At 31.1% G+C, this 19,695-nt stretch overlaps 2 protein-coding genes across 3 annotated transcripts in view; both read right to left on the reverse strand.

Annotated features, from left to right (window-relative positions):
• LOC114334534 (GRIP and coiled-coil domain-containing protein 2) overlaps positions 1-19,695 on the reverse strand; it is a 44,587-nt gene that overhangs the window by 11,137 nt on the left and 13,755 nt on the right. The gene's annotated exons all lie outside the window — the stretch shown is intronic.
• LOC114334537 (leucine-rich repeat-containing protein 15-like) lies at positions 744-6,866 on the reverse strand. Of its 2 annotated transcripts, XM_050657358.1 has the most exons (2): positions 6,006-6,866; positions 744-1,118 (listed from the first exon to the last, which is right to left on the reverse strand). In XM_050657358.1, the coding sequence occupies exons 1-2, from the start codon at positions 6,805-6,807 to the stop codon at positions 781-783; spliced, it is 1,140 nt and encodes a 379-aa protein (XP_050513315.1). In that variant the 5' UTR covers positions 6,808-6,866; the 3' UTR covers positions 744-780. The 2 variants fall into 2 exon arrangements, with proteins under 2 accessions (XP_050513315.1, XP_028140399.1); XM_028284598.2 differs by lacking the exon at positions 6,006-6,866 and having other exon boundaries at positions 744-2,057.

The following is a 19,695-nucleotide window of genomic DNA, read 5'->3' on the forward strand; positions in this document are numbered from 1 at the left end:
AATACAACGATTGATCTCTTTTAGCATTAACGAATAATATAAAGAAACTTATAGTCATGTAAACATTAAGAGTTTAGGCGGCATAGAGTCATAAAATTTTAATTTCATCTGCAAAATAGAGGTGGCTATTTCGTTTAGTTTTTGAATATTGTTGAAAAATCGTTATTTGTTAATTGCTTAAATTATTAATTAATTAAATTAAAGGATTATTTCTAACTAAATATGTATTCAGTAATTACAATAATTTATATACTACTTATGCAATAAAAATTAATAATCGAGAAAAGAGAAAAAATGATAAAGTGATTTTAATAACATACTGCTACTATCGGAACGAGTAGGTAGATAAATTTTGAACATCTCTAACAGTTAAAATACAAATTGAAATGTTTACTAATAACCTAGAAAAAGTGACCTAGAAAAAATACCTAGAAAAAGTATGCAATACCTATTTTAATTTTTTTAAAGATCAGTAGCCTTTTTGGGGAGTAATTTGGTTTTTTATGCATCTTTTGGGGTGGGGGCGCCACTCGCCTATATCTACGAAGGAGGAAAAAAGAAAAAACAAATTGTTCATATGTCGTCGTAACTGAAATCCAGATGCCACAATTTCCAATTAATTGATTAAATGAAAAAACATTCTTTGGAATTACAATCCCAAATGTTTTCATCTGTTTTTTGTTTAATTTACAATTTTATTAATATAAAAAAGGTAGAAAAATCTGAGTGCAACAAAGACAAACTTCCTTATAATACATTTTTATTACATGTCATATTTGTCTACAGTATACAATTTAAAGGATTCATGTCAAAAGCAATGCTCCGATCTACTTCTAAATACTTGTCTCTCATCGTTACATTGTATCGATATTGACAAACTTTAACATCAACACCGTCACTCACACAAATAGGCCTTTTTGCATTAACATAATCACCCTGGCACTTTTCTTCGATGTTGTTTTCGCTGATCACCCTGTAGATGTCGTACAAACAGTTACAAAACCATGGATTTCCCATTAAGGTAATTTTTTTCAAACCGCTCAACCTGATGAAGAACGAAGACCTCAGGAACATCAAGTAATTATGGTCGATGTACAGATTATCGAGAAGATCCAAACCTCGTATGGGAAACGCGCTACCGTCGAGTTCTTTCAGATTATTATTGGTGAGGACGAGTGTTATAAGGTTTGGTGTTTGTGAAAAACTCCCTGCTTCGATGGTGGATATTTTGTTGAAACCCAAGTTAAGAACTTTGAGACTGACCAAATTTTGAAGCATGAAATTCGAAACTACCGTCAGCGAGTTATTGTGGAGCCACAGTATTTCTAATTTTTCAGGAAAACTGATTATTTTGTGAACGAAAATTGTTTCTATATTGTTACCGTTAAGTTTCAATCGGGAGAGATTGGGAAAATTAGCTAGCACTCCGTCTTCTATATTGGACAATAAGTTATTGTCCAGATCCAGTGAATTTAAAGCCGGTAAATTCTTAAACACACCTGGTCTGATAAACTTCAAATTGTTGTTGTTTAATAATAAGTTTGATAGTTTTGGTAAGTTGCTGAACGTTTTAGGATACAAGTCAGTTATTTGGTTGTAGTACAAATATAGCCTTCTTAGCTCCGGTAGATCTTTAAAAGTTTCGGAATATAGTTTGTGAATATTACTTTTAAATAACATTAAAACTTCTAAGTTCTTGCCGTCTGAAAACGAGTCTACGCCAACGCCTAACACTTGATTATCATTCCGTATTTCAATCGAAGTAATACCTTGTAAAGTATTCGTTGTTTCGTTAAAAAATCGTTGAGATATTTGACGTATGTCTTCACATACTAGTTTATTACGGTTTTTTACACAATCGCTAAACGATTTATTAATGAACATAAATAAAACAGCGATTACGAACTTATTGAAACACATTTTGAAATCTACTGCACTCACTGTGATTCGTTTTGTTTTTTACAAATCTTATCGTTAAAAACACAACAATGGATATTCCAATAATGACGTAATTCACAGAAACTGTATACTGCAACGGCCAACGATTAGCATTTATTGTTTCGTAGCAGGTTTGAAAGTTCAAAATACGTAGGCGTACAAAGATGTATCGTTGTAATTGGAAGCGATAGTTGTTGGAACGGGAAACGGCTCACAAAATTCACATATAGACTGGGGCATTTAGCACTAAAAACACCGGAATAAATCGATTTTTAAATACAGCACCTAGCGACTTGCAACTTTTTGCTTTGTATTCAAGATGATGTCAGGAAAAAGTATACTATAGAAAAATGGGTGGAAATGTAAATTGATAAAAATAGACTACTCGGGCGGTTTTTGGGGTTGTTGAATACGACTGCACCATCAGAACCGACCCTCGGAGCCACGGGCAACCATATAAAAATTGTTAGGGGGGTAAGGCAGACGTGAAGATGTTGCACATTATAATTTGTAAACTTTGGATAACCTTATATAGTTTAAAGTACCCGAAAAGCTAGGGGGGGGCACGGCCCCCTGTTGCCCAAGGTCACCGATTGAGGCACGTCATCTGGAGGTTTGAGGGGTTATCAGGAATAGATTAATGCAAACAGATTACTTGGAGGTTTTTGGAGTCGTTGAACACAAATACGCCATCAGAACCAACCCCCGGAGGCATATTTACAGATGCTAGCGTGTGTAGACACCAGGGTGTTGAAATCAATTAGGGTTTGGAAAAACAGTACATTTACAGATGCTAGCGCGTGTTCGACACCACGGTGTTGAAATCGGTTAGGGTTTGGAAAAACAGTACGTTTACAGATGCTAGCGTGTGTTGACACTAGGGTGTTGAAAACAGTTAGGGTTTGGAAAAATAGTACATTTACAAACACTAACAGATTTGGTTAAAAGCAGCTAGCTTTTTTAGTGGTTATAGATGCATATTATGCTAACGGCTATTGACATTGATTTTATATACCTACTGCTGTGGAAAAATATTTAAGTGATTTAGGTACCTATTAATAAATAATTAAACGTTTTAAACGCTGTTGGGATATAAACAATAATATATTAACACAAAAGAACAACATAAAAAATAATGTTGTTCTGAAGCTATTTCCTTGTGGCATTTTTATAATTAACTATTTAGATGGGAAATAAGCCACAATTAAATTTAAAAAAAATAATCTTATTAACGTTTCGACGCTCAAATCGGGTGTCGTTGTCAAAATACAAAATACTACTAAATTAAAAAAAATGTTGTTGCTTAGTAAAAAATTATTCTAATAATTGAAGACCTAAGTGAAAGAAGGAGGTATGTTCAAAGCCTACCTTTTTAGATATGGGCAGTTAAAGTTTTTATTCCTCTACTGCATGAACATATCACTTTTGTCATGAAAATATTGTTTGTGTTATTTGGTTTTATTTATATTGCTACATATAAGCATTTCTTTACATATAATGTTGATAATTTGTTTTGATTTTTAGTATTTTTTCTAAAAATAAATAAAAATTGTACATACCGCCTTCTTCCATTAATTTTAGTTTGTAAACTATCCTTTATCTGAATGGATGAAGGGGGTATGTGGCATGAAATAATGCTCTATATTCAGTTTTACAGAAATTTATGTAATTGAACACAAAATAATCTTCTTCTTCATATTGCTATGTTCATGTTGGCTATCAAACTGGCTATAGTAATTTTGTTAATGGCAGCTCGGTAAAGGGATGCAGAGGATCTGTTAAACCATTCTTACAGGTGTCTAAGCCATGACGGTCTTCTGCGACCTGGTCTTTCTTCTTCGACCTGGCGTTTCTTCTTCCGTCTACCTTGCCTTTTTTATTAATAGCTACCCTAGCCTTAGCTACATTTATAAAAAACAATTTAAACAAATTTAAAAAATCAATTTTTTTAGCCTGTCTACATTACTTTAGGTTCTTTTGATCATTGGAAACAAAAAAGGTCTTTGGTAATTTTTCTCTAAAGTTAATAGTTTTCGAGTTATAAACAATTTAAACCTGAAAAAGACGAAAAATGTTTCATACCTCTTCTTCCATTCAAGAAATGTATTCTACATGTTACATACCTCCTTCATCCACTAGAATATCTCTTATTAAGCTTTTTAGAGGTACAGTTAAAGTGGCATAATATGATAGTTAAATTACATACTACATACCACCTTCATTCACTAAGAAACTCAAAATTTTAGAAAATGTTACATATCTCCTTCTTCCACTTAGGTCTTCAATTTATTTAATCTGACTCATTTATATTGGCAATTCAGACATATATTATACAATTTAAAGTATTTTTTACTAAGCAACAATATTTTTGTTTAATTTAGTAGTATTTTGTATTTTAACAATGACACCCGATTTCGGCGTCGAAACGTTAATAATATTATTATTTTCAATTTAATTGTGGCTTATTTCCCATCTAAATAGTTAATTATAAAAATTCCACAAGGAAATAGCTTCAGAACAACATTATTTTTTATGTTGTTCTTTTGTGTTATTTGTAAATGTAGTGTTTTTCCAAACCCTAACCGATTTCAACACCGTAGTGTCAACACGCGCTAGCATCTGTAAATACGCCCCCCGGAGCACCTGGTGCCCAGTGTCACGGCTACAGCACGTCATCTTTTGTTTCGAGTTTCGTGGGATTTTGGCATTAAATTGATGCAAACAGATAAATTGGGTGGTTTTTGGGGTTGATGAACACGAATAAGCCATCAAAACCAATTCCCGGAGAACCTGGTGCCCATGGTCGCTGCTAAGGTACGTCTTCGAGTTTTGAAGGTTTTTGAAAAGAATTTAATTTTTTTTGAGACTGAAATCTGTCCACTAGAGCCGAATGTTTACATAATAAATTCCATAGTAGCGATAAGGTTTTCAAGTGATTTGGAGTCGACAATCGTTGATAGAGCTGACTTAACATTTTTGATGAGAACCGAAAGAAACTTCTTACGGATAATGAGTGTTTTCTTATTGGTTAAGAAGAATGAATGTTTCTGGTATACGCCAGAGGGATTAACCTAGAGCGTAATTTGCAATTTTTTTTATGTTAAAACAAGGTATTATTTTTTCTATGTTAAAACTTTTCATTTTCTTTTTGATAAACATGATCTCTATTTGTAACACCGTAAGAGATCACAGATTTAATTTCTTTTTGTTTCAATAAATAATGTTTGATTTGCAAAATACAATTTTATTATTTCTCTTTTCCTTCTCTCTTGTATCGTAAGTACAACAAAGATTTAGCTGAGTAAAGACATAGATAAGGTAAGTCACGCTATATTTACTTTCACACAACTCGAAGAGGGAGCATTTTTTTCAAAAAAAAAATACCAAGAGTCAAAAAGTGTTTATTTTTGAGAAATTTATCTTGAAAAAGTATGCAATATCTATTTTAATTTTTTTAAAGATCAGTAGTCTTTTATTGGGTGATAATTTGGTTTTTTATGCATCTTTTGGGGAGGGGGGGGGCGCCACTCAAAAACAAATTGTTCATATGTCGTCATAACTGATGTCCAGATGTAACAATTTCCAATTAATTGATTAAATTACAAAAATTTTTTTGGAATTACAAGCACAAATATTTTCATCTGTTTTTTATATAAAAAAGGTAGAAAAATCTGAGTGCAACAAAGACAAACTTCCTTATAATACATTTTTATTACATGTCATATTTGTCTACAGTATACAATTTAAAGGATTCATGTCAAAAGCAATGCTCCGATCTACTTCTAAATACTTGTCTCTCATCGTTACATTGTATCGATATTGACAAACTTTAACACCAACACCGTCACTCACACAAATAGGCCTTTTTGCATTAACATAATCACCCTGGCACTTTTCCTGGATGTGGTTTTCATTGATCACCCTGTAGATGTCATACAAACAATTACAAAACCACGGATTTCCCATTAGGGTAATTTTTTTTAAACCGCTCAACCTGATGAAGAACGAAGATCTCAGGAACATCAAGTAATTATGGTCGATGTAAAGATTATCGAGAAGATCCAAACCTCGTATAGGAAATGCGCTACCGTCGAGTTCTTTCAGATTATTATTGGTGAGGACGAGTGTTATAAGGTTTGGTGTTTGTGAAAAACTCCCTGCTTCGATGGTGGATATTTTGTTGAATCCCAGGTTAAGAACTTTGAGACTGACCAAATTTTGAAGCATGAAATTCGAAACTACCGTCAGCGAGTTGTTGTGGAGCCATAGTATTTCTATTTTTTCAGGAAAACTGATTATTTTGTGAACGAAGATTGTTTCTATATTGTTACCGTTAAGTTTCAATCGGGAGAGATTGGGAAAATTAGATAGCACTCCGTCTTCTATATTGGACAATAAGTTATTGCCCAGATCCAGTGAATTTAAAGCCGGTAAATTCTTAAACACACCTGGTCTGATAAACTTCAAATTGTTGTGGTTTAATAATAAGTTTGATAGTTTTGGTAAGTTGCTGAACGTTTTAGGATACAAGTCAGTTATTTGGTTGTAGTACAAATACAGCCTTCTTAGCTCCGGCAGATCTTTAAAAGTTTCGGAATATAGTTTGTGAATATTACTTTTAAATAACATTACAACTTCTAAGTTCTTGCCGTCTGAAAACGAGTCTGCGGCAACGCCTAACACTTGATTATCATTCCGTATTTCAATCGAAGTAATATCTTGTAAACCATTCGTTGTTTCGTTAAAAAATCGTTGAGATATTTGACGTATGTCTTTACATACTAGTTTATTACGGTTTTTTACACAATCACTAATCGATTTATTAATGAACACAAATAAAACAGCGATTACGAACTTATTTAAACACATTTTGAAATCTACTGCACTCACTGTGATTCGTTTTGTGTTTTTTACAAATCTTATCGTTAAAAACACCGCAACGGATATAAAATAATGACGTAATTCACAGAAACTGTAAAGTACTGTACGATTAACATATTATTGTTTCGTAGCAGGTTTGAAAGTTCAAAATCCGTATATAGTCCATTTACTCACGGTTTTTGCTCCAAATTTTAAAGAACCGCTTATATTGACATGCAATTTGGCATACACATAGCTCATATGTCAAAGAATAAAAGTGATACCTATTGCGCCGACGTATACTTTTACCCTGGGAGTGAGTTTCAACCCTTCTCGGGGGTGAAAAAATGTACGTTCAAAACAAGTCTGGGAGTAGATAAACTGACTAAATCTAAGCAACTTTTGTTATGTAGTATTTTTTCACAAGTCAATACTTTTCGAGTTATTTGCGAGTGAATACGTTCATTTTTAAACAAAAAAAAAATACGTCTTTAGAAGGTTTTTCGCAATTAACACAAAAAGTAATTATTTTACCGAAAAAACATTCTTAACAAAAGTAAAGCTTAACAAAAAGGTGAAAAAAAGGTCTAGACCTAGGTGGTATGAGGTCTCTAGACCTAGTAGAAGCAGAGTTGTACCTAGCTAATGAAAAATAGGTTCATATTCGTCAAATTCCAAAGCGAATATTTCAACGTGAAATATTCAAAAAATTATGCTCTTTTTGGGGAAAACTCATTACAACTTTTTTAAAGTGTTTAAAAAAAGCTTTATTTGTATTTTTTTGATAAAAGTTTTAAGCATCAAAAGTAAGCAAGTTACGCTCAAAATAAAGTTAGTCCCTTTTTCTTGTTAAAAAAAATCGGGAAAATCACCCCCTAATCAGCATCTCAAATGAAATTAATCGTTACCGCTTCACAAGTTACTTTACTTATGTATTATTTATATGATCTGTAAATTTCAGGGTATGAAAATACTTGTTTTGAAAAAATTTGGTTTTATAGTAACTTTATTTTTTTATTTTTAATTTTGAAAAAATGCTTTTTTCAAAATAACTTAAAAATTATTAGTGATACCAAAAATCTCAAAGAGTAAAAAAATGTAGGTTTTACTTTTCTGGATATTCAACTAGAGCCCTTCCAACAATAAGCACTTAAAACCGATGAAGCTTACAGATCATAATATAAACAATACATACACGAGTAAAGCAACTTGTGAAGTGGTAACGATTAATTTCATTTGGGATGCTAATTACGGGGTGATTTTCACGATTTTTTTACAAAAAAAAGGGAGCTTTATTTTGAGCCTAACTTGCTTACTTTTAATGATAGAACTATTTTAATAAACAGAAATAAAGATTGTTTTAAACACTTTAAAAAAGTTGTAATGAGTTTTCTTCAAAAAATGCTTAATTTTTTGGTTATTTCACGTTCAAATATTCGATTTGGAATTTTTTTAGTATGAACCTATTTTTCATTAGCTACAACTCCTCTTTTACTGGGTTTAGGGTCTAGGCAGGGGTGGGCAAACTTTTTTTAGTAAGGGCCACAAAATATTTTTGGTCTATTACCGAGGGCCGCAATATTTGTTACCTTAACATGTTCGAAATTTTAACTTTTTACTAATTTTGTTTAAGGGGAGGGGGGCATGGTTTGAAATCAACATTTCAAGCACCTTTTCTTGAATTTTGTTTGAAATTATGGTGGAATTATTTTATTTTTAAATTTAATAAACATTAAACAATAAAACATAAACATAAACATAAACAATAAACAGTACAATTAAAAGATTATTAAAAAAAATTCAAGACCAAATATTGAAAAATAAGCCAACGGTGGCAAATTTTTACTGGCATCTCCAAAAAAATGGATTTTACAGTAGAACTCGTCAATGGATCATATGAAACAAAAAATTCAAAAATATTTTATTAGCTTATGAGTTTCTCGAGATAACGCTGTTGAGTTTTTTAAGTGCACTTTACATCAACAATAATTGAACAAGAAATTGACAAGTTATTCAAGGTCAAATTTGACTTGTACAAAACACAATTCTACATCCAATTTTGCCGTGAATAAAAAGAAAATAAAGAAATTTGACAAAATAAAACATATCCAATCGTTCTATTTCATCAAATTCCTTCATTTTCTTTTACAAACCATACATTTTGTACACGACAAATTTGGCCTTGAATAACTTTGTCAATTTCTTGTTCAATTTATTGTTGATGTAAAGTGGACATAAGTTTTAACGATTTTTGAGTTTTTGATCTCACTCAAAATACAAGTCAAAATAACGAAATTTTTGTAAAAAAGGGTGACAATCAACAAATTTATTATTGTTAACCAAAACATATCTCGACAGAGTTACCTCACGAAATGTTTAAAGAAAATCTATGAAAAGTTTCAGGTGGATCTGTCAAGTAGGTAGTTTTTGAATTACAATATCCACCGCCCTTGAAAAAAGCAGTTTTGAGAAAAACGCGTTTGGTTTGACAACTTTTATTTCAATTTGTTTTTTGTCTGTCAAATTGTGAAGTGATGCACGCCGGAATATGTTTTTGAATTGCAGAGTAATTTATAAAAGAGACGGGAACAGCTGTTGAACGTTTCTTACTACGCTCAAGCTACTGCAAATCACGTCGAAAGTAGGGATATTAAACATGCTTTACTTCCGGTAATTTTACTCCGGCCAAGCTGAAAATTTTAGAGAGTATTCTTGAAGTTTATTTATTTATTTATTTATTTATGTACTTCCATTTAAAATAAAGTTTAAAATAAATATAGTTATGTACTTTCATTTAAAATAATCAAAAATTTCAAATTTTTCAAACCGTATCCCTCTCCCCTAAACAGCGTTCGCACTTAATTAAGCATGGTATTTCCGTCAAATATATGTGTATCTATATATTTATTTATTTTTATTTTATCTATGAACCTATTTCTTTTTTCTCTAATATTGTTCTGGAGCTATTTCCGTGTGACATCTTATGCAATTTACTATTTTATTTGGGAATAAGCCACAATTTAAGTTTGAAATTAAATTTATTTGACGTTTAGATTTCCAATTCGGTAATCGTTAGCAAAATACAAAACATTAATAAATTAAGCATTTATTTAATTAGTTTAATTGATTAATGTTTTGTATTTTGATAACGATTTCCGAAATAGAAATGGAAACGTCAAATAAATTTAATTTCAAACTTAAATTGTTGTTTATTCCCAAATAAAATAGTAAATTCTATTTTCACATTGCTATTAGTTACTTAAATATTTGAAGGGGAATTACGTGCTTAAATAGATGCAAACATTGCATCATATGTAATAAGCAACACGCATAATTTAAATAATAAACAGAGTTCTAAATTTGAAAAATCTTAGATTCCCTTCATTGTTTTTGTTTTTTTTGAAAGAATTCAATAATATAAAAATATGCACGATGATTTACTATTGAACGAATAATTAACAATATTAGTTATAATTGAAGTGACGTTGGCGTTGACTACTTGCAAAACATTTTTGCACAATAGCTGCTCATGGATTAAGAGGAAACAGTAACGATCAACAGGTAGCAAAAACGCGTTCCAAGATTGCGGCTGTAATTTTGAATATTTTTTCGAGATATTTGGCACACGTATTCGTAATATAATAAAGAATGGCGGTACAGAGCCCAATTTGAAAAATATATTAATATGTGGAAATTACTCTGTAATTAAATACAATATTAAAAAAACGAGCCTGTACCGCCATTAAGAAGAACAAAAAAATACACTTTCTTCAAATAAACTTTTTTATCCGATGCCTAGATTTTGTGTCATTTTGGAACTACTAAAATTTTTTATTTCATTAGTAGTTCCAAAATGACACAAAATCTAAGCATCGGATAAAAAAGTTTATTTGAAGGACGTGTATTTTTTTGTTCTTCTTAATGGCGGTACAGGCTCGTTTTTTTAATATTGTATTTAATTACAGAGTAATTTCCACATATTAATATATTTTTCAAATTGGCCTCTGTATCGCCATTCTTTATTATATTACGAATACGTGTGCCAAATATCTCGAAAAAATATTCAAAATTACAGCCGCAATCTTGGAACGCGTTTTCGCTACCTGTTGATCGCTACTGTTTCACCTTAAGCAGTGAAAAATAATAACTGATGTTCTGAAAATTGTTCATGGACGTAATCTTTAAGTTTTCTCAAAATTACAATATTTGCTCGTCTTAAATATGGTGCTCCGTCAGTTGTTACACTTACTAGGTGGTCACAGCGCTAATTTAAAATTTTCCAAACAGTTCCAGACTACTTCAAAAATATCGTTTCTATTTGTTGAAATTTCGTTGCTTTCATTCAGGCAGCCGACAAAACTCTGCTGGAAACCCAAATAATTGCCCGCGTTATGTTGAAAATTTGCGGGAAAATCACCCGCTGCGAAAGTGTTAATTATATTAGCTGTGTTAATAGGTGCATTATCTATATTTATTTATTAATATTAGCAATAATAAAAAAAAACTTTAAATGAAAATAATTCACTTTTTTCCGCGGGCCGCAAAAAAATGTATAAAGGGCCGCATGCGGCCCGAGGGCCGCACTTTGCCCACCCCTGGTCTAGAGATCTCATACACATTTTTTTTTTAATTTTTTATCAGCTATATTTTTGCTAATTTTTTTTTGACAAAATACTTACTTTTTGAGTTGTTTGCGAAAAACGATATCTGATAATTAATTATTTTTTCTTTAGAGTAAACAAAATTACAAAATAAAGTTTGGTTAAGGTCTTGACAGCTAAATAAAATATTTGACATTTGACAAACAAATTGGAACAGGAAATGTAGCGGAATATAAAGAGCAGTTCATTCAATAGGGAGTTTTTGTGCACACAAATACGTAAACGTAACGCATCTTTTTGACATATACGCTTGCGCATTAATGGTTAAACTCCCGTATCGCGATACGTATTACCTAAGGTTACGGGCTGGTACGTTAGGTTCATACGCATCCCTATCGAGCCGAATGTCACCGAATGCACACGAGGATCTTGCCCGATTACCTACCGAATGAACATTTCATCAGCGTACTACCCGTTCATAAACATTTTAAGGTTATATTGGTTATTAATTTAGTCTATTTGAGTAAAATTATTCTGTGTTTGTAATTGGAAATTGGAACTTCATAATAGATTTAAAATTTTATTGTTTTTAAGTTGTCTATTAATAAAGCAAAACAAACAAATCTTGTATTAATTTAAGAAATACAGTGATCACCACAATTAATAACTAGATAAACAAATGACCTAGTTTCAGTAAAATTTTCAAATAAATATTACCACACTATTTACATTATACCTACTGGAATTCTGATGTAGGTATACAATAATTTACAACTAAAAAGTAGGTATAAACAAAAATAAAAAAGGAAAAATAATATTTTTATAGATTAATATTTTTATTTACAGAATTGAAATTGGACTATTTATAGTCTAAGAGCTAGTGAACCTTTTGACTAACGGTCGTCCTGTAAGGCTAGAAATTTGTAGAGTGATAATTCATAGCACACCAAAGCTAAAAACCATGACCTGGCAGGCCTCAGCGGTGCACGTGTATCTACCAGGTGAATCGAAAAGTGCAAATTTAGGGGGTAAAATAAACTTTCTCCTGTAAGGTTTAAATTTAAGTATGTGTTTGAGTAAGTCATTTAAAAGAAATGTGTAAAATGACAGGCGATTCTGAAGAGCATAAGACCTTGCCAGGCGAGGGGAAAGATTAGGAGTTTTTCCTAAATTTATTTTTTTTGCATCGAACAATTTTTTTTAAAGTTTTTTGAATCATTCCAAACAGAAAAGGTCTTTGGTGATTTTTCTCTTAAGTTAATAGTTTTTGTTATATAAGCGATTGAAAATTTTGAAAATTGCGAAATCGACCATTTTTAACCCCAAATCGGATATTTACCTAAAAATCTCAAAGTTGCCAAGGTAGGTAGATATTCTTTAAACATTGATTGATGCAATACATTGTTTTTTGCAATACAATATCGGAAACCCCTTTGTTTTTTAATTGCTAATCAAGCGGACGCTTCACTGTAGTATAAGTGAGGACGTTTGAGTTGGCATAAATTCATTATCTCGAGAATTGGCAAATTTCAAGAGCAATCTTCAGACAGGTCGATTTTTATTTTTAAATTAGGACTTTTTGGCATATATATAATACTAGTGACGTCATCCATCTGAGCGTGATGACGTAATCGATGATTTTTTTAAATGAGAGTAGGGGTTGTGTTATAGCTCATTTGAAAGGTTATTTAATTCTCTATTCACTAATATAAACAATAACATAATTATTTATACAGGGTGTACAAAAAAATTTTTTTTATTAAATTAACTTTGATTAAATTTGACAAATAGAAGAAAAAAATTTTTTTGTACACCCTGTATAAATAATTATGTTAATGTTTATATTACTGAATAGAGAATTAAATAACCTTTCAAATGAGCTATCACACAACACCTACTCTTATTTAAAAAAATAATCGATTACGTCATCACGCCCAGATGGATGACGTCACTAGTATTATATATATACCAAAAAGTCCTAATTCAAAAATAAAAATCGACCTATCTGAGGATTTCTCTTCAAATTTGCCCATTCTCGAGATAATGAATTTATGCAAGCTCAAACGTCCTCAATTATACTACAGTGTAGCGCCCGCTTGATTAGCAATTAAAAAAACAAAGCGGTTTTCGTTATTTTATTGCAAAAAACTCTTCGGGATTTCATCAATCAATGTTTAAGGAATATCTGCGTACCTTGCCAATATTGAAATTTTTAGATAATTGTCCGATTTGGGTTAAAAATGGCCGATTTCGCAATTTTCAAAATTTTCAATCGCTTATATAACAAAAACTATTAACTTAAGAGAAAAATAACTAAGGACCTTTTCTGTTTGGAATGATTCAAAAAGCCTAAAAAAAATTTGTTCGATGCAAAAAGAATAATTTTAATAAAAACCCCTAATCTTTCCCCTCGCCTGGCAAGGTCTTATGCTCTTCAGAATCGCCTGTCATTGTACACATTTCTTCTAAATGACTTACTCAAACACATACTTAAATTTAAACCTTACAGGAGAAAGTTTATTTTACCCCCTAAATTTGCACTTTTCGATTCACCTGGTAGATACACGTGCACCGCTGAGGCCTGACAGGTCATGGTTTTTAGCTTTGGTGTGCTATGAATTATCACTCTACAAATTTTTAGCCTTACAGGACGACCGTTAGTCAAAAGGTTCACTAGCTCTTAGACTATTAAGGGGCCTCAGGAATATTTTAAAATTATAAACAATTTTTTGGCTTATAAACAAATAGGATATCTCGGGAAATATTAAATTAAATTAAATCCTAAAAACGGTATTGGAAAAAAGCGGCAGGGCGCTTCTTTTGAAAGAAAAAACGTTTAATTGTGATGAGTGGTTCCTGAGATACAACCGGCCAAAGTTGACCGGCATTTACGACAAAGATATAAACGACAGGATCATAATTTTCGAACCATCACTCTTTTATTTTTGTCCTCTTTCTCCACACCAATTTTCATATCTTTAAAATACTCATAACATATATTATTATAATAAAAACTATCGATATTACGACTGAAAACTGCCAAAAATAGCAAAATTCCAATCAAAAATTAGGTTGGAGAAAATGTAATCTCAAAGTTCAAAATCGGTATACGTTAAACAAATGCATTTTCCCGGCTTCCCATAGAGCAATTTTCTTCATTCTTTTTTTGTTCTTAAGTAACTCGAGTAGAGCCATCTAACTAACACATTATTAAATGTCAAAGTTGCTTTTGTTTTGTTATAATAAATGTATTTATTTATAAGAAAAGAAACTACATATTTTTTCCAATTGTAGACTTTTTTTAGATAAACTTACTACAAGTGTACCTTTTTACGTTAAAAGTACAAATATTCTCATTTGGAAGTTGTATAATTATTTAAACAATCTTTATTTAAACAAATTAAAAATTTTTGTTATAATAAATAAATAAATTTATTATAACAAAACAAAAGCAACTTTGACATTTAATAATGTGTTAGTTAGATGGCTCTACTCGAGTTATTTGGGAACAAAAAAAGAATGAAGAAAATTGCTCCATGGGAAGCCGAGAAAATGCATTTGTTTAACGTATACCGATTTTGAACTTTGAGATTACATTTTCTCCACCCTAATTTTTGATTGGAATTTTGCTATTTTTGGTAATTTTCACTCGTAATATCGATAGTTTTTATTATAATAATTTATATGTTATGAGTATTTTAAAGATATGAAAATTGGTGTGGAGAGAGAGGACAAAAATAAAAAGGTGATGGTTCGAAAATTATGATCCTATTGTTTATATCTTTGCCGTAAATGCCGGTCAACTTTGGCCGGTTGTATCTCAGGAACCACTCATCACAATTAAAAGTTTTTTACTTTCAAAAGAAGTGTCCTGCCACGTTCTTTCCAGTACCGTTCTCATAATTTATTTTAATAGGTGCCGAGATATTCTATTTGTTTATAAGCCAAAAAATTGTTTATAATTTTAAAATATTTCTGAGGCCGCTTAAATAGTCCAATTTCAATTCTGTAAAGTACATTAGATAGGTACAGTGTCTTTTTATACAAAAATCATAGTTATTCGTATGTATCATAATTATTGTGGTTATTATAGCGACCGTAAATTTTTAATTAACAATTCCATTGTTGCTAAACTGTTCATTCAATTACCATCGGCTTCTGTAATTATAATCTATACGAAAAGTGTTTTTATATTACCCAGTTATTTAATTATTGATAAACAATTACTTATCTAAAATTTTAGTTGAAAATTAAAGATTTTGTTGGAAAAACCCGCATTTTCTGTGGAAAATTTTCGTCAAAGTAAATCGGGAAAAACACGTCTCTATGCAGAATTTAATTACGGTGAATTTTTATTTGGGTCTTTTTGGTGTAAAGTTAAAATTTTTGGAGTTATAGAGCAAAAATTGAAAAAAACACGATTTTCGGGCGCCATTTTGTTTATAAAAAAAGTAGCACATTATCTGCGGACTTTGCATACCCATATTATTAATATATACAATCATAAGATTCGATTCCAGCAATAAAATTGCTGGTAAATAACTTTTCCCAAAAATGGCCTATTCTCCGATAATCTGTCCAGACTAATATCCGTTGCGGTGTTTTAACGATAAGATTTGTAAAAAAACACAAAACGAGTCAGAGTGGGTGCAGTAGGTTTCAAAATGTGTTTAAATAAGTTCGTAATTGCTGTTTTATTTGTATTCATTAATAAATCGTTTAGTGATTGTGTAAAAAACCGTAATAAACTACTATGTGAAGACATAAGTCAAATATCTCAACGATTTTTTAACGAACCAACGAATAGTTTACAAGGTATTACTTCGTTTGAAATACGGAATGATAATCAAGTGTTAGACATTTCTATAAATCCGTTTTCAAACGGCAAGAACTTGACGTTAGTGATTGTATATAACAGTAATATCCACAAACTATATTCCGAAACGTTTAACCATATACCGAAGCTAAGATTGCTGTTTTTGTCCTACAACCAAATAACTGACGTACTTCCTAAAGCGTTCAGCAACTTACCAAAACTAACAGAATTAAACCTGAGCCACAACAATTTGAAGTCCATCAGATCAGGTATATTTGTGAATTTACCCGCTTTAAATTCACTCGATTTGAGCAATAACTTATTGTCCAATATAGAAGACGGAGTGCTAACTAATTTTCCCAGTCTCGCCCGATTAAGACTCAACAATAACAATATAGAAACCATCTTCGTTCACAAAATAATCAGTTTTCCTGAAAAAATTGAAATACTATGGCTCCAGAATAACGCGCTGACGGTAGTCTCGAATTTCATGCTTCAAAATTTGGTCAAACTCAGAGTTCTTAACCTGGGATTCAACAAGATATCCACCATCGAAGCAGGGAGTTTTTCACAAACACCAAACCTAGAAACACTCGTCCTCACCAATAATAATCTGAAAGAACTCAACGGTAGCGCATTTCCTAGACGAGGTTTGGATCTTCTCGATAATTTGTTCATTGACCACAATTCCTTGATGTTCTTGAGGTCTTCGTTCTTCATCAGGTTGAGCGGTTTGAAAAAAATTACCCTAATGGGAAATCCATGGTTTTGTAATTGTTTGTACGATATCTACAGGGTGATCAGCGAAAACAACATCGAAGAAAAGTGTCAGGGTGATTATGTTAATTCAAAGAGGCCTATTTGTGTGAGTGACGGGGTTGATGTTAAAGTTTGTCAATATCGCTACAATGTAACGATGAGGGAGAAGTATTTAGATGTAGATCGGAACATTGCTTTTGACAAGAATTATTATAATTGTATGCTGTAGACAAATATGACATGTAATATAAATTTTAATATAAGGAAGGTTTGTTTTTGTTGCACTAAAATTGTTCTGCCATTTTTATATTAATAAAATTATGCATATAAAAAATACGTGATTTGTTTAGGTTATATCAATGGATATATCCAAAGACATATAATACCTAGACTACACGCTGCCATCTAAAATTGTTCCCCCAGTACTACAGAGAAAAATGTTTGTATTTAGGGTAGGCATCTCTTTCTAATCAGCGGCAGTGGGAAAGTCACGTGGTCGATAAATCCAATGTCATTGGACAAACCCCGTCGATTGGAAAGAGATGTCTACCCTAAATACAAACACTGTTTTCTGTCGCACTCGTATTATGTCTATAGGTAACCTGAAAAAATCAGGTTATAAAATCTTCCCAGAATTTTTTACAATAATTATTTTCTTTTTTTAAGAATGATTTCCGTAGTGGAAATTGAAACGTCAAACATTAGTTAATTAGAAATGTAATTTTCATTTTAAACATAATACTTTAGGGCATAGGCGCAAAATGTCGCCTGTCAAAATGTTCAATGTGTTTTAAATGTATTCATTTTTTTCGAATACTAGGAAAACTAATAAGTATTTTTGAAAAATTTAAACGCAGAATGAAAGATTACAGTATTACAGAGGGCCGAAAGTCCCTTACAATAACCAAAAAGTTTATTTTGAATGAGATATTTGAAATTAAAAGTCACACTAAATTTTCTCTTTTCTTTTCACCCCTGTAACTTATTAAAATAAACATTATAGAAGTTTTCAGGGACTTTCGGCCCTCCTTAACAACGTAATCTTTCATTCTGCGTTTAAATTTTTCAAAAATACTTAGTATTCTCAGGATTCGAAAAAAAGTGAATACATTTAAAGCACATTGAACATTTTGGCAGGTGACATTTTGCGCCTATGCCCTTAAATATGATATATAAAAATTTTATTTTTCACTTTAATTTGCAATAGCTTTTTTGTTGACAGAGCAAATTTAGCTCACACAGTCTTGTTTAAAAGGTTATTACATCTAAATTCTTTCATCCATAGAATAATTTTCAATACCATTTATAGTTTTCGCACAATATTGCAACAAACAAATGTTGAATATGTATTCACATATAATTATTAAAAATACAAAATTGTTAAATTTGTTATGACTAACCAAATGAAACATTTAGTCCAAGTAATGAAAGCTTAAAATAGGACAAAACCTCGCAATTTTTACAGAACGGATCGATTTGCTTGAAAATTTGAGAATAAGTAGTGGATAGTCCAAGGATCAAAATCTATATGATGCCGAAAGGCGCTTTTACCATGGGGGTGGTTGCCACCCCATTTAGGGGGTGGAAATTTTTTATTATATTTTGACCACAACAGTTGGTAAAAACATTCATTCTAAGCCAAAAACGTTCTATATATTTTTGTGATAAAATTAATAGTTTTCGATTTATTCGCTATCGAAAGTGTTAGTTTTATATCGAAAAAATCAATGTTTTTAATAAGTTTTCTGCTAATAACTCCAAAAGTTTTCGTTTTATCAAAACAACTTTACTCAACAAAAATGTACCTTTTGAAAAAATAAATAAAACCGTTTTTTTTAATTTTCTTTAAGACCAATAGTAATCGAGCTATACTTTATTATATATAATTACGTATTTTTTATGGGAAATAAGCCACAATTTTACTAAAAAATTAATTTATTAACGTTTCGAAGCCCAAATCGGGTTTCGTTGTCAAAATACAAAATACTATTGAATATAAAAATATTATGAATGTTTTTAATAATATGCTTAGAATGAATGTTTTTACCAACTGTTGTGGTCAAAATATAATAAAAATATATAAAAATGCCACAAGGAAATAGCTTCAGAACAACATTTATTATATATGTTAGCTCTTCTTCGTCAAATGCTAAATATTGTAGATTCAAAGTCAAAAGACGGGAAAACTATGCATTTTTCGAGGATAACTTGTTGAAACTAATTTAAAGTATTTAAAAATATCTATCTCCAGAAATAGAAAAAAATCTAGCTCAAAAGTTAAGTGACTTATAATGAAAAGAATGTCAGTCCCTATTTTTTTCAGTGAAAAGTGATCGGAAGTAACCGCCCTAATCACCACCCTAATTAAAATTAGTCATTGACCTTATTTGGTCTTTTCTATTTATGTATTATTAATAGGTTCTAGAAGTTTGACCGGCCTAGAATAATTAGTTTTTAAAAAATTGAGTTAAAAGCGAATAACGAATTTTTGTAGTTTGGAGAAAAATGGCTTTTTCTTCGTAATAGAAAGATTAGCATCAGAGATACGAAAAAATGTTTAATACTGAAGATGTAGCTTATTTAATTCCCAAGAGCCTGGTTTGAAAAAATGTTTTCTACGGCAAAAATTCAGTGAACTATTGACAATAAAAACTTGTAATAACATGCAAGAACCATCTTTACCAACCCTTTCAAAGTCACCTCTTTTTGCGACTAGGATTT

The sequence above is a fragment of the Diabrotica virgifera genome, chromosome 8, assembly GCF_917563875.1.
Source record: "Diabrotica virgifera virgifera chromosome 8, PGI_DIABVI_V3a".
NCBI lineage: Eukaryota > Metazoa > Arthropoda > Insecta > Coleoptera > Chrysomelidae > Diabrotica > Diabrotica virgifera.